Source organism: Scophthalmus maximus, chromosome 3, assembly GCF_022379125.1.
Source record: "Scophthalmus maximus strain ysfricsl-2021 chromosome 3, ASM2237912v1, whole genome shotgun sequence".
Lineage (NCBI taxonomy): Eukaryota > Metazoa > Chordata > Actinopteri > Pleuronectiformes > Scophthalmidae > Scophthalmus > Scophthalmus maximus.
The window spans coordinates 9,953,798-9,969,844 of record NC_061517.1 but is presented as its reverse complement, the minus strand read 5'-3'; the positions used below and the strand labels follow the sequence as shown (position 1 = coordinate 9,969,844).

The 16,047-nt window shown below is 44.3% G+C and overlaps 2 protein-coding genes across 2 annotated transcripts; both read left to right on the top strand.

Moving 5' to 3' along the window:
- The first annotated feature begins 196 nt into the window (after positions 1–196).
- On the top strand, positions 197–10,155 carry prpf6 (PRP6 pre-mRNA processing factor 6 homolog (S. cerevisiae)). Its single transcript, XM_035644669.2, has 21 exons — positions 197–425; positions 1,126–1,288; positions 1,469–1,587; positions 1,718–1,796; positions 2,032–2,208; positions 2,655–2,783; positions 2,909–3,003; positions 3,102–3,258; positions 3,489–3,651; positions 4,626–4,744; positions 4,868–5,086; positions 6,130–6,252; positions 6,394–6,515; positions 6,660–6,798; positions 6,935–7,054; positions 7,758–7,934; positions 8,067–8,200; positions 8,344–8,435; positions 8,560–8,674; positions 8,813–8,939; positions 9,265–10,155. The coding sequence occupies exons 1-21, from the start codon at positions 238–240 to the stop codon at positions 9,415–9,417; spliced, it is 2,910 nt and encodes a 969-aa protein (XP_035500562.1). The 5' UTR covers positions 197–237; the 3' UTR covers positions 9,418–10,155.
- A 2,657-nt stretch (positions 10,156–12,812) lies between these two features.
- aar2 (AAR2 splicing factor) lies at positions 12,813–15,803 on the top strand. Its single transcript, XM_035644670.2, has 4 exons — positions 12,813–12,956; positions 13,051–14,008; positions 14,093–14,322; positions 14,813–15,803. Exons 2-4 carry the CDS (start codon positions 13,240–13,242, stop codon positions 14,978–14,980), a joined length of 1,167 nt encoding a protein of 388 aa, XP_035500563.1. The 5' UTR covers positions 12,813–12,956; positions 13,051–13,239; the 3' UTR covers positions 14,981–15,803.
- Positions 15,804–16,047: the final 244 nt, after the last annotated feature.

Sequence of the window (16,047 nt, the reverse complement as noted above, 5' to 3'; positions counted from 1 at the left end):
CAATCACACAAACAGAAAACGTGTTGTGGAAAATTTTAATTTTATAGGATTCACACCATCAACTTTGAACTGAAAAGCCAACACGAGAGAAAAGAAAATAAGTAGTAACCAGCCTCACCCGTGGGGGCGCTGTCACAAACACGGACGGATCTTTCTGGAGGGACGGGGCCGTTTGCTCGTAACGGAAGTGCGACTGTTGTGGATCCGGTTTGGAGCACACTCGTCGTTGAAGAAGCGATGGCTAGCGCCAATATTAAACAAGGGTCTAAAATTATTCCCAAAGGGTCGGGGGGAGGCACGGGGGCGGCGGGGGCTCCCGGTGTACCCCCGGTAATGCCCCTCGCTTCTCCACTCATGGGGAAAAAGAAGAAGCCGTTCCTGGGGATGCCCGCTCCGCTGGGCTACGTCCCAGGTCTCGGTAGAGGGTGAGCTAATTTAGCTACCTAGCTTGCTAACAGCTCTCTAGCTAACATGCCTAGTTGTGTCTAATAACTGAAGTCAGTTGTTTAGCAAGTTATCCTGTGTTGTAATACGCGTATACTGGCAACCGAGCTTCAGTGAAAAGTAATCGTAACATTAAATAGAAACATAGTTTTATGAAGATACACATTTCACAGTAGCTACTTAAATTAACTTAGCCATTAGCACGGTATGTATGTATTCATGTACGTTCTAGTTATGTGAAATTAAGGAAACAATGTAAAGAAAATTGTATTAATATTAGCCCCTCGACGATGCCAGGATCATGCTATGTTAACAATATGCTTCAAATAGAGCTGAAGCTGAATACCTGCTGGCCCTGTAGTTAGTTGGGCAGTGACGTTTTTCACATGCCAAGCATTCATAAAAAGTGGCAGGCCACATGGGCCTATAAGACAGAAAAACAGTTGCAGTGCACATAACTTCTCACTTTACATTGCAAACATGATTCTGTCTCCTCTCATATGCTCTGACATCAACATTTGATACGGTTTACTTGCTAATAAACTCAGTTTAACTACCTGACAAGCTAGCATGGTCTAAATAGTTGAACAGTAAAAATTATCAAAACACTGATATGGTTGTCAATTTTGGTGATGTTGTTGTTTATTTGTTTAATATGTTTAAAAATGTGCTTCTCTTCAGTGCAACTGGTTTCACCACCCGATCTGATATTGGTCCCGCTCGTGATGCCAATGATCCAGTGGATGATCGGCATGCGCCCCCAGGGAAGAGGACGGTTGGGGACCAAATGAAAAAGAACCAGGAAGAAGATGAGGAAGATCTGAACGACACCAACTATGATGAGGTGCCTATGATTAGATTGTCTCTGGCTGTTTTTTATTTGGTGTTTATCCGTGGTAAATTCTTGAATGAAGTTTGACAATTCAAAGTTGACTAGACTGTTAATCTGTATATGTATATATCATTGAATATATGATATCTACTTTCATGCTCATTACATTATGCTGCTTTTCCCCCCTTGTAGTTCAATGGATATGCGGGTAGCTTGTTTTCCAGTGGGCCCTATGAAAAAGACGACGAAGAAGCAGATGCTATATATGCAGCTCTAGACAAGAGGATGGATGAAAGACGCAAAGAAAGAAGGTTACAATAAAAAAATTCTATTTCCTCACATACCCCTTTCACATTTTACACAGTGTCTATATGTGGGGTGGCCTTTTCAATTAATAATGCAGGTGAGTGTCATTATTAAAGCTGTCTTGTGTTCTTCTAGGGAGCTGAGAGAAAAGGAAGAAATCGAGAAATATCGTATGGAGCGACCTAAAATTCAGCAGCAGTTTTCAGATCTAAAGGTACAAAATTTCAAATGATATACCAAACTGTTGCGCTTCTTTTCCACCCCAACTCACCCGGTTTTCATCGACTGTCCTCTTACACCTGTCTATCAACATTTTAGTGATAATATTTTGTCAATGTCAGGTAAAAACTGTTTTTGAATAGGAAAACTTCACAACTGGCTGTAAGAAGTTTGCAAAAGATATCTCAATCTCAAGAACCTCATCCTCCCTTTTTTCTATTTTGTCACAGAGAAAGCTGGCAGAGGTGTCAGAAGAGGAGTGGCTTAGCATACCTGAGGTTGGAGATGCAAGGAACAAGCGCCAGAGGAATCCCCGCCATGAAAAACTCACCCCTGTCCCCGACAGCTTCTTCTCCAAACACCTGCAGACCGGAGAGAACCACACAAGTGTTGACCCTCTGCAGGGGGTTAGTATACATGCAAAAACTAAAATAATACACCAGTGAGTGATTTGATGTAATTTCAGGCCAACACCAGCAGGAGTCATGATATCTCACTTTGGACAAGCACATCACTTCAACTATACAAAATACAGTGTAATGTAATCTCAGGGGACATCTACTTTGTTACAGGAAATAAAAGCGTGTTTCTGTCGATTGATCGCAACTTGATTGGTTGTTCATGCAGGTGCTATACATGACCACATAACTGAATTTATTTAAAAAGGTTGTCCGTTGCATTTTCAAATGTTGCTCAGACTTTCAGGGATTTCCACATGTATCATTTACAGTGGCCAGTAAAGTGTCACATGATCTAGACCTGTGTTTCACAAATCTTTTTAAACATGCCATGATCAAGTTCTCAGAGTCTATAAAGTTCTTCTCTTTAATGATTGTTTTTATCTCTTCCCTAGCTGGGAGGTCTGAACACCCCTTATCCAGGAAGTATGACCCCTGGTCTGATGACGCCAGGGACAGGAGAGCTGGACATGAGGAAAATTGGTCAGGCCAGAAACACACTCATGGATATGAGGCTGAGTCAGGTAACTGATGCATCATCCTCAGCCCCTTGCACTTAACTTGGTTCTGCGATTCATGCTCTGCTGTAGATGACACACAGCATTTATTCATTCTCTCTCTTCTGTGTTTACATTTTTTCTGTCTTCAGGTGTCTGACTCAGTGAGTGGACAGACAGTGGTGGATCCTAAGGGTTACCTGACGGATCTTAACTCCATGATCCCCACACATGGAGGGGACATCAGGTAGAAACACAGTGGGAACAACAGAAGTACCCCTATTATATGTGTGTAAAATAAATAGTTGTGTGTCTGACAGTTTAATTTTGGCTTTTCGTGTCCAGTGACATCAAGAAAGCTCGTCTGCTGCTGAAATCGGTGAGAGAGACCAATCCCCATCACCCACCTGCCTGGATTGCCTCTGCCAGGCTGGAGGAGGTGACTGGCAAACTTCAGGTGGCAAGGAACCTGATCATGAAAGGCACAGAGATGTGTCCTAAGGTAAAGGATAATGGACAGGCATCTATTTGCAGATGCACACGTGTCCCTAGCCAATTCGGAGTATAATCTTGAATGCAATATTATCTCCTTGGATGGTGTATTACAGCACCGCTGGTAGTATGACAAATCAGGCATCAGTTCTTTGTCTTGCAGTTGTGCTACATTATAGCACACAGTAATGCTTCTCAACTGCTTTTTAAATGGGGGAAATGGTCCTTGCTGCCCATCAGAGTGAGGATGTTTGGCTGGAGGCTGCCCGGCTCCAGCCTGGTGACACAGCCAAAGCCGTGGTAGCCCAGGCAGTCCGCCACCTGCCAGGGTCTGTACGCATCTACATCAGAGCCGCGGAGCTGGAGACAGATGTCAGGGCCAAGAAACGAGTCCTCAGGAAAGGTAAAGCTGTCAAGCAGTATCACCCGGAACGACAGATTAAAAAATGACTATAAAGTACTGCCTCCAACTCGTACTTATCTTAGTGTACATCCAATGAAATTGAGATTGCTTTTAGCAATGAAAAGTGCTCTATGAATCAAATTTTTTATTATTATTATTATTATTATTATTATTATTATTATTATTATAATGTCAGATTGTGAGAAGGTAAGTAGAAGTTTTGAAAAGACGTGTTGATGTCACATTGCTGTGAGGATTGGTTTGTGTGCCTTGCCAGCAGTGCCCACATGAATAAGTTCAATTTGCCTGCCAAAAGGAAGACACTAGTTTCTGCGAGGCGAAAATTCACAACCAGTCCCAATCCGTCCATTGTGTCATGAAAGCAGTAACACATAACTACTCACTCCCTGCACACACAGGGTTTGGCAGCTGTGGTTCTGGCATTTCATCAAGGCCAAGCACCTCATTAGAGCCATGGTGTCAGTGCTCTAACGCCCGCACACACATGCACAAACACACAAACACACGCACACACGCACACATACACAAACACACTTGTATTTCCCAGCAGCATACCCAAGTGACAGAGATAGATGTGGAGCTTCCTCTCTCCGCTTCTACATGTTCAGTTGCCTCTGCGATTTTCTTTTTCACAGACACGGTTGAACTTTGCTTTCATAGCAGGATATGCAGTTTAGTGTTTGTTTTTATTGTTTTGTATTCACTGCAAAACAGTGAATACAAAAGCATCAGAGTCTCCATTTCCCTTTTTTGCCACTGTACGCAATGTTTTGCCAATATAAATAAAGGTCAGTGTATTTTCAGTCTTACTTTTTGTTGCTGTTATTATTCCAGAATAACCGATTGGTTAAACATTCCCTTATAGCAAGGCCCAAGGATTTACATTTTTGTGGTTTAGTTTGTTGCCTTGAGCAAAACACATGCCAGCTCACACGTAATTGTTTCTCATGTAGCCCTGGAGAATGTGTCGAAGTCGGTTCGACTGTGGAAGACGGCAGTTGAGCTGGAGGAACCAGAAGATGCCAGGATCATGCTAAGCAGAGCTGTGGAGTGTTGCCCTACTAGTGTGGAGGTACGATTGGCACATGCTTTCATTTCAGTTTTTTTCAGACAACGTGACATACACGATTGGATTCCACACACTGCAATGCTACAAATAAAACATCTGTATTGAACTCTTTCTGTCTGTCTCTAGCTGTGGCTGGCGCTGGCCCGGTTAGAAACGTATGAGAACGCCCGTCGTGTCCTCAACAAAGCTCGAGAGAACATTCCCACTGATCGGCACATCTGGATCACTGCCGCCAAGTTGGAGGAGGCCAATGGCAACACCCAGATGGTGGACAAGATCATCGACAGAGCCATCACCTCTCTACACGCCAACGGTGTGGAGATCAACAGAGAGCAGTGGATACAGGTGTGTTGCTGTGGCTTGGTGATTTCTTTGACATAATGGAGAGAGAGAGATAGCAGGATTCACTGCAGCTGTCTTTAAACTGCACTGAATGAATAATTTCATTCCCTATGGTCATAAAAAAGAATAATAGAAAAATATTCAAGATGAAAGGGGACAGAGGAGAAGCTCCCCACACACTAACCACTAGGCACTGTTGCAGCGTCACCCGTGAGCATGTATGTAAATATCTACAAACTGCACTCGCAGTATTGTGAGGTTCGGTCCTCACCATCTCCCCCCCCCCCCCATGATGTCACAAATCAGCAATGTTCAGATCCACTGGAGTAAATCCAGACTGTAGTTCCACTTATGATCGGCCAATTGAAATTTTTCATGTAGTTCTCAAACTCTTTGATTATAGTTTGTCATAATAAACCTGTAAATTATGATGTGAACTAATGAACGGTTGGGCCTTTAAATGTTGATGTTGAGGGGTAAGAGACTGCGTCATGTGTTTCTCAGCATGCCAGCATACTTTGGCAAAGCGGCCGTCTGTTATTTCTGGGTGCAAAAGAATACAAGAGACACTTTCTGACATTTTTAGTGCAGTTCAGTTGTTTTGCAATCATAAACATTAACACCAGTCTAAGTTTCTCACACATTATCTTGTCATTGTCCTGACAACCTAGTCTTTTATTACAACATCAAAGGGTGTTAATGTGGTAGGTTGATCATTTGCCAGTACACTCGGTGTAACACCAACGACAGATGAATTCTAAAATTACAGGGTTTGGCTGTCTGAAAAGAAACCTTTTGTATTAAGACATCAGCTTTTCCACCTTTCCAAACCAAATTATCTAAGAACTGTAAATCATCTATATTTCACAATCAGTACTGCAGGTTTATTTACATATCAGGTGTGTGATTAATTCCATGTGAATAGCACCACCATTCCTCCTAAATTGGTGACCTACTGTAGGTGTCAGTAATTTACGCCTGAACCTTTTGTATTCTCCTCCTGTGTAGCAACCTAACATCTCTTCTTTTCTTCTCAATGTTGGCAGGATGCAGAGGAATGTGATAAGGCAGGCAGCGTGGCTACCTGCCAGGCCGTGATTCGAGCCGTCATTGGGATTGGGATTGAGGAGGAGGACTGTAAACACACCTGGATGGAGGATTCAGAGAGTGTCAGTACTGCTACCACTTTAGAAACGTCAACAAAAAGCAAAACGCAGGCCGTGCTTACATCCCAACTCCTTGAGAGGTCCTTCACGCACTCATTTGCCATCAGAGTGTAACTTCATAGATGCATGTCTGTTATGTTTCAGTGTGTGGCCCATGGCGCGCTGGAGTGTGCGAGGGCCATCTATGCCCACGCCCTGCAGATGTTCCCCAGTAAAAAAAGTGTCTGGCTCAGAGCTGCTTACTTTGAGAAGAGCCATGGCACCAGGTAACTAGAAGCTCACTTAAAAGCTGGCAGTCACTTTATTTTCCTCACATATTTCTTTCTTTTTTTTTTTTCAACAAATTACTATGTTTAAGATCATGCCTTTGTCTCATCCTTTACTCTTTCATGGCCCATTTAATCTTTCAGGGAGTCTTTGGAGGCCTTGCTCCAGCGAGCTGTGGCTCACTGTCCCAAGGCAGAGGTCCTGTGGCTGATGGGGGCCAAGTCCAAGTGGCTGGCTGAGGATGTGCCTGCAGCCAGAAGCATCCTGGCTCTGGCCTTCCAGGTGATGACACAGCCATACAAACTTTGACTTGTTCATGCAGTTTCCACCTGAGCCTGTGTCTAACTCTATGTTTTCCTTCCCTCTTTTTCCCTCCCACATGTTGTACCTCTGCCCCACCTATGTTTTATTTTTCTAGGCTAACCCTAACAGTGAAGAGATCTGGCTTGCTGCTGTCAAACTGGAGTCTGAGAATAATGAGTATGAAAGAGCTCGTCGACTGCTGGCCAAGGCCCGCAGCAGCGCCCCGACAGCCAGGGTGAGTGTGAGAGTGGGAAAGCACAATAAGAAACTTCCCTCTTTCAAACTCTCATTTGGGTTATTTTGTCCAAATCCACTTATCTGATGGGGGGGGGGGGTTAATGCATTTATGTTTTCTCAATGGAAACCTTCGGTTAAGTTTCCTGTCAGCTAAGGGTGGGAATCTTTAGATTGATGCCTGGTAATGTGATGGTGAAGATGATGATGGGCTGTTAATTTGTACAGGGGACGTTTTTGTGTTTTTAGTAAGTTATGTTATAGTAAGTTAATGGTGCTTGGTACCAGAGGTTGTTTCTACAAATCTGCTGTTTTTCTCAGGTTCAGGCTTGCCAGGTTTCTGCATCTCAAAACAATCCGCTCTAACAAACCATCACTAAGTCTGTCAGATGGCCTGGCTGCACTCCTTAAATGATCTGTATGGTGTTCACTGAGAGATGTCACTAAAGAATGCCTGCTTCAAAGTTAGCTGCGCTGATTGTCTTGTTAGATAAGACAGATACACAGTGGTAATAAAGCAGTAATGCATGTGGGCTTTGCCGTAGGAGGTTGATATTGACAACATTTGAACACTGGTAGCGTGTTTGAATTGCATGTATTGAGCTAAGAAATTCATCTATGCTACAAGGGGAATTTGAAAGACGAGATCATGTTTATAGATATTTCCTGGTGATACAGCTTGTGTGCGTTTGTCATCTCTACAGGTATTTATGAAATCTGTGAAGTTGGAGTGGGTGTTGGGAAACATTGAGGCTGCCCAGGAACTGTGCACTGAGGCCCTGAAACACTACGAGGACTTTCCAAAACTTTGGATGATGAGAGGCCAGATAGAGGAGCAGTGTGAAAACATGGACAAGGCCAGAGAGGCCTACAACCAAGGGGTGAGGCAGAGGGAGGTGTTTGGGAAGGGGTTTCTGTAGGTCTTTTTAAATAACTGCAAAAGAACGTTCACTTTTTTACATGACAATTTGTGTTTCTCCAGTTAATTGTTTACGTCTCATTTGTTGCTTTAGTTGAAGAAGTGTCCCCACTCGGGGGCCCTGTGGTTGTTGCTGTCTCATCTTGAAGAGAGAGTGGGACAGTTGACCAGAGCCAGAGCGATCCTGGAGAAGGCGCGACTCAAGAACCCACAGAGCCCTGAGCTATGGTGAGGAAACACACAACAAAGACAGTGTAATTAAAGCCACTAGAATGCAAAAGCAGGATGCTGCTTGAGGAAGCCCTTAAAGTTGGACATATTCATTTACAAATATATATTTACAATGATGTGTACTCGATCATATTAACCAGGCTGGAGTCGGTGAGACTGGAGTTCAGGGCCGGACTGAAAAACATCTCCAACACGCTGATGGCCAAAGCCCTGCAGGAGTGCCCCAACTCAGGTGAGTCTCACGAGGAGGCAGGACATTTGTCGGATTTTAGTGTCCGAAATCTTGATACACAAAAAGGATAATCGAGAAAATCTCAAATTCTCAATTTCCCCCCACTCCTCCACTTCCTACAAAGGTATCCTGTGGGCTGAGGCTGTGTTTTTGGAGGCCAGGCCCCAACGGAAGACTAAGAGTGTGGACGCTCTGAAGAAATGTGAACACGATCCCCACGTCTTGCTCGCTGTAGCCAAGTATGACTGCGTTTTTGTCTTCTGTCTTCCTTTTCTCTTTCTCAATTTGTGCAGGTTTTTTAAATCATATCTATCATCATGTAACATTTTGCTGCAACACTTTGTTTTTCCTCAATTCATCTCGTGCGTACATTTCAGATTGTTTTGGAGCGAGCGTAAGATCACCAAAGCCAGAGAGTGGTTCCTCAGGACAGTGAAGATTGAGCCGGATCTGGGCGATGCCTGGGCCCTCTTCTACAAGTTTGAGCTGCAACATGGCACAGAAGTAAGAATCATACTATTGTCTTCTCAATGTGGGAGTCTTGTGTGTGTGTGCAACTAGATATCAGGTAACATTGGAATGATTAAGCCTATGAACTTCACACAATTGGGTTTATCTGAGTGGTATGTGCTATTACTGCCCTGGACATCTTATACTCTCTCTTTATCTGTTGTGGCCAAGAGAAAAGGTTAATGAAAAGAATTTGCACATACATACATTAAATGTTGTTGCTCTTACCTTTACTGATTCATCTAAAGGGGGTTGTTTGCGACCAAAAATTGTTTGTGCATGCGTTTGTCCAACCTCTCTGTTTCGCTGCATCCATCAGGAGCAGCAGGAAGAGGTGCGCAAGCGCTGTGAGAACGCGGAGCCGCGCCATGGAGAGCTGTGGTGTGCCGAGTCCAAACACGTCCTGAATTGGCAGCTGAAGACGGGAGAGATCTTAACGACTGTGGCCGGCAAGATCAAGAACACATTCTGAGACATCGGGGGGACATTTGGACTGAAAACCACCTGGAGCACTCTGGCAGTCACAAGTGTAGCAGGGTAATCGGCCACGGACAAGCTCAACCTGCCCACCTCTGGAACTAAGTACTGACACCTGTCCCCTTCGACTCTCTTCATGTTGTATTGTTTTACCATATTAAATCATAGTTGCTGTTCTAACCAACAGAAAATCCTGGGTTAATGACGTCAAAGTGGAAAAAAACCCCACATGCAACCTATGGTAACTCATGATTGGCTGCAACAGTAATGATTTAATATGATTTAAAAGTTAACCTCCCTACATTTTTTATTTTTACAACATTTTGATGAATTTGTTTTCACTTTGATATGCCTCTGTTTTTTCTGCTGCTTGGTGTACACGAGTCACATTTCAGTAACTGTTGTTTGAAGAATGTGAAAGAATAAACACGTGGGAATGAAAATGAATCATTTGGGTCGAGAGAGAGAAATACACCAAACACACACACAGGTTGATGCTTGAGCCGGGGGACTGTAGGCTTCAAGTGGTCAGTTGTTATTGTCTCAAATTGTCTTTAGTTAAAAATGCTTGTCTGTTCAATACGATGTGACTGTGTATATAAAAACGTCTGGCAGTGATCTCGTGGTAGTCATGAGTTATGATCTGCTCTTTTCTTTTTTTACACAGCTTGCTTGAAATACATGTTTAAAAATACTTTGCAGGAATTCAATAAACAAAGTTTATTGCACCAGTCCCTGTTTCTCCCAGACAAGTTAAATCATAAAATGCTCTGTTGTGATTTGAATTGCATACTTATATTTCTGAGGGAGTTACCCCTCACTCCTGCAGCATGTTGGTGATTCTGTGTAGAATTTCAAACCACCCACTCTGACAATGGTTTGCATGTTGGTGTCGAATGGCGCCGCGGGAGAAATGCATCCCCACATTCACAGCAGCTCCTCCTCGGCATCTCGTCTGTTACGCGAAATCGAAAGATTTGAAGTTGAGTGGTTGAGTGCAGAAGAGTCTTCCCCAGACTCGATCGGACTGGACTTCGGTGAAATCCTATACCCGGCGGCAGCAGTCCATGACGGGGAAGGAAGCCGGAGCGTGTTGTTTTAGGTGTTCGGGAGAATCACGTAACAATTCATCGGAAGTCTCCGCGCCACGGTGTTAACCTTTCCACCAGAGGAAGTGTCAAAATAGGCGTCTAGGGAGGAAGACAAAAAAGAAAAGAAAAGCGGTTTTGGACACAATGACCACCGCAGGATCAGGACTGATTCCTCGGATCGCCCTGGCGCAGACAGACATGGCTTTGCTCGTCTGAGGTTCCTGCTGCAGAACATGATAAATGGTGAGGTTGTCTGAGTTGAACATGTCACATCTGGCACCTGTTTTACGCAGCAAAAGAGCAGAGAAATGTGTGCAGCACACGATCACGATGGAGTGCTGCGCCAAACGGCGCCAAACGTCTGGACACCGACGGACGCGCCGTGCGTCCGCCGTGCGTCCGAGCAGGAGCCAGAAGAACAGTGACGCATGGTCTTTCAAAAATGTCTATATTTATAATGAGACGAACTTCTCTTCTTCTCTTTTTCTGTAGTGTCTGACCGGAACTCTACTCCGTAGTGTCCTGGTGGTTCTGTTGTTGACCAACACTTGTGGCAAACGTAGATGTAACTATAAGGAAATACTGGACTCCTACAGAGTGGTCATCCTCGTCGAGCTGCAGAATCTGGTATGAAAACATGGACCTGTATTTAACTGTGCGAATGTTTTGAACTCCATTAACCAGCATGCGTCTATATGTGTGTGAGAGTTTATTTCCAAACACTTGTTTGAATACCTACCTGGTGATAGGCTGCCCTCCAGTGTTTGTCACTGTAGCAGCTTTTGCTGCCACTGTCTCATATTTCCATTCACTCTCCCTCTCTCTCTCTTTTAAATGATAAGCAATTTTGACTCAGAGTCAAAAAAAATAAATCCACGTGTGGCTGCTCTTTTGCAGAATTTGACAGGTTCATTTAATACCTACAAAGACAAAGACCCCTGTCCCCCGGGAAAGGTAACTGGCACGGCAGTGTGTACACGTTCAGCACCATGGACAGGGTAATAATAATAATAATAATGCTATTTATTTTCGTCACTTTTTTCCTGCCATTTTTTGCCCACGGCAGGCTCGTCGCATCCTGGTTTCAATCTATGGTATGACACAGCAGATACGGTGTCAGAGGGGCGGAAGGCTGCAGTTTGATCTGGAGAAGCCAGTGGAGAGCATGGAGCAGCTCATCATTCACAAATGCAGTCCTGATTATCTGGTGAGGAGAAGGGGTTTTGTTGACTGAATCAATGTTGCGGTTTTCAATTGTACCAGAGAAAAATCATTTCAGTGGAAGTTTGGGCTTGGTGAAATGGTTTTTCAGATAATCCATATGCTTAAGGATATCCTTAATAATGCTCCTCTGATAAGACATCATCAAACTGGAGGGGAAGTGAACTTTTTTACTAGCAATAATTTTGACCTGGTTGAATGTTTTCAGGGGAAGAGAAACTCTTGTTCGGCTGTCAAGAAAATAAGAGGAAAGAAGAGAAAGCGGAACAGGGTAATCAAAGTTATCAAGACATTGATCACTTGTTGGCAGAAACTTCAGAGCATCTATATGCTCTCAAAGTAGCAGAGGTTGTGTCTTCCTGATTCCTGTAAACCCTCTACTTTTATGAAGGTACCATGTGAATTTCCAGTAAATTCACTGCATTGAACAGAGGATATTACACGACCTATGACCCACATTTTTTTTTTTTTGCAATGCCATAAATGTTTTTGTTGTCGCGTTCTGGGTGTTGTTTTTTTGTTGACAATTTAAACCTGTCCCTGACTTTGCATGTCAGCAATGGTGTTTGTTTTGTGGAATCGTTTTAGAGCAGCCACCACAGATAAGCTAAAGACAAAATGAGAAAAAAACTGAAAATCTCCATTCCATTTTCCAAGGTCTCTCACGTTGTAACAATTATCTAATTGTTTTTGTTGTCGATATGTAATCATACGCATGTAATGGTCCTGTATCAATTGTGGAGCCATATAATAAAAATGTTAAAAAATCTTTAGTCATTATTACTATTATTGTCTTAATTGCGGTATCAGGAATTTTCCAGCTTGGTGTAAATAAAGCAACTATTTATCTATCTATCTAATTAGTTTATGAAAAGGTAAAGCACCAACAGCAGACTTGTTTACTGCTGTCGTGCAAATTAAATGTGACAATGAATAGATTAATGAACAGAAAAACCGGACCTCAATGGTTCATAGAAGAAAACGTTAAGTGTAACCGATCAACCCCACAGCATAATAACATGAAAGATATGTTTTGTATTGAGATGATACTTGAACTCAGGGTAAGCAGCGGCATGTTATGTGTTCGTGGTAAACTTCTGACAGAAGCGGAACTCCTCGAATACAGCGCTGTTTCTATCCGGAACAGATTACATGCTGCACAGGCTCGACTGAACGATTTCCGCGACGGTGCGAAGCATCAACATTAAAGGCTCCTTTCAAGGTACAACGCGTCGCTGCTCGCACGCTTACATTAATTCCCGTCAAGGAAAACGTATTGAAACTTAATTTCCGTCACATGTATATATTTTTTTCAGCGATGCGAAACAGTCGGCGAGGCGGCACCACGCTGCGTTGACTGTCGCGCGTGCACATGTGGACGAGCGCCTCTCCTGAACATCATAAACTGTCACTCAGCAGTGGGACGCGGCGTGTGGCGGCCGTTGCTTGGTCCAGTCTGCGGGCTGTGAGTTGAGTCGTCCTCCACACGGGCAGCGAGGGAAGACATGGCCAGCGGCGGCGGCACCGCCGACATGGATCCAGAAGTTGCCCTGAGGCTGTTCGAGGAGGGCGCCACCCTGGTGCTGCTGGGCGTTCCCCGGGGCACAGAGCTGGGCATCGACTGCAAGAGTTGGCAGGTGGGCCCTCGCTTCCGTGGGGTGAAGATGATCCCGCCCGGCCTGCACTTCCTCCACTACAGCTCCGTGAACTCGCCGAGCTGCGGAGGCCAAATCGGCCCCAAGACGGGCCTCTTCCTGTCCCTCAAGCCCAGGGAGATCCTGCTGGCCAACTGGGACGCCAAAGAGGAGGACCTGGACTTCTCGGCCTCCGCGAACGACGAGGAGGTGAGCCGCGTCCGGGCGAACCTGCGGGAGCTGGATCCCTTCCTGGGCCCCTATCCGTACGAGGTGATGAGGAAGTGGGTGTCGCTCACCGACCGCCTGAGCGACGAGCTGGCCAAAGGCCTGCAGCCGCTCTCTGGGAGAGTGTGCGCCTACAGTGACGTCGTCCCCGAGGTGGAGTTCAGACACACCGAGGACAGGGCCGAGCAGCCGAGGAACGACACGGCCTGCCAGAGCATGAAGGAGGGACTCGACCGGCTGCCCAAGATGAAGCAGAGGGAGGGGACAGAGCTGCGCTTCTCCGTCATCCCCGACAAGACCTACCCACCGGGGGCAACGCCAGCTGAAATCACCCAGTGCAGCATGGACCTGAGCTATGCCCTGGAGACTGTGCTGGAGAGGAACTACGAGCTGCAGCCTCTCAACCTCCTAGGTATGTGTCAGACGTGCCAGTATCCGGTCATCAACAAATCCCACGTGTTTTGAACCACCTTAACGTTCCTCCCTCCGTTCTCAGGTGAGCTGCAGTTTGCCTTTGTGTGTTTCCTCCTTGGGAATGTGTACGAGGGCTTTGAGCACTGGAAGCATCTGCTGGCTCTGCTGTGTCGCTCAGAAGACACCATGCGGAAGCGCAAGGAACTCTACCTGGGCCTCATCACCGTGCTCTACCACCAGCTCGGAGACATCCCGCCTGACTTCTTTGTGGATATCGTGTCGCAGAGCAACTTCCTCACCTCCACGCTGCAGGTAGAGGCCCGAACCCAGAACACCAGAAAAAGAAATGAACGTCAATTCGTATACAAGATGCTGTCAGTAGGACAGAGGCTTTCACTGTCACACCTCAACACGTTGAAAACAAAAAAGAACTTAAAAGAAAAATATCAATTCTATATCGAAGAGCTAGATGTAATTCAGCCGTGGTCAATTTATTTTATTTTATTTTAAATAAGATTCGGGTCTCAAAAAATATTATTGTCAAATTTCTCGGAATGGTTCATATTGGGAGTTTTTTTTTGGCATGAGTAAATCATTTTTTAACCTTTCTCAACCCAGGAAAATAATGCTGTTGTAACGTATCAGGAATTACCAGGATGTGGCAAATCATTCTAAAAATGTAAACAAACTCCAGTTGGTATGGAAATATGGAGTTTAAAAAAAGGGAGGCATCACTCAGAACTTCAAAATTTTACATTCATTCTTAAAAGCCATTAACATGTTTCGACTTGTTTCCTCACAGGACTTTTTCCAGTTTGTCAGTGGACCTGGAATGGACAGCACACTCCGCAAGAGAGCGGAGAAGTTCAAAGCCCACCTCACCAAGAAGTTCCGCTGGGATTTCGAGGCGGACTTGGATGACTGTGCCCCCGTGGTGGTGGAGCTGCCTGAAGGTGTTACAGTGGATTGAAGCCGCTCCGCTGTGGACGTCCATGCTCACACTGGAATCGTAAGCAGGGAACAGGGCTGGATCCTTCTGAAACTGAAGGAGGGCAGTGGGGCTTGGTATCTAACACCAGACCCAAAGGTCCTCAGAAGGCCTGGGGAAACTTTATCAGTGGTTTGTACATGAGCAAAAATTGTAACCTGTTGTTAAATAAGCAAACATGTTATCAGGTCATCCGAACGGTGGCGCTGCAGTAAACTATGTGTCAATGGTGCCCTCTGGTGGTGGTTTCTCTAATCTCAGCAAGTATGCTGTCTTGCATTGCGGAGAAGCTCGAGAGTTATAATAATTGCATCCCATTCATCGCCAAAATCAATCCCCTAGTACTATATTTCAATCCCCTAGTACTATTTTAATTCAAGTAACGTGAATTAAAATATTTTGTAATGTTAATTAGTGGTAAGAATAGTAATTAATATCCTACACAAAACTGTCACCTTCATCAGTGATAGAGCTCTTAAGTGTTCACCACAATTTCTACGTAATAAAAGTACGGATTAAAGAGCTCCGGCTGTGACATATACATTTGCTAGAGGACAATAAATTATGTGTCACTGTGTGACAGTAGAGATACCATACCTCACACATTATTGATAATCATTGCTTTGTGTTCCTAAATAATTTTTTGTTTTATGAAGCCCCCACTGGTAAATGGTAGTTGGTTGGCCAAACGGGAAGATCACATCTCAGCTGTTTTCTTCAAAATGTTTTTCAGCCAACCTTTAATTCTCTATGATTTATTGGATCCAAATATTCATTGAATAAAAACAACACTTTTGATAGAAAACACTTGTCAGTGCTTTGTGTTTTAGTGGCTGTCTGGAGTTATGTCTTTCTCCTCCACTAGATGGCAGTCATGCTTTTTTTGGAAAGATTTACAACTTAGTGTAACTTCCCTTTTAACATTCATTGTAAATGTAGCTTTAGTTTTTGGTAATGTGAGGCCTAAGCCTTAGATAGAAATGGCTGAGGGTACTGTGTGCAACAAGGAAATATTAAGAAATTTCCTCAGCGTACACCTTTTTTATACA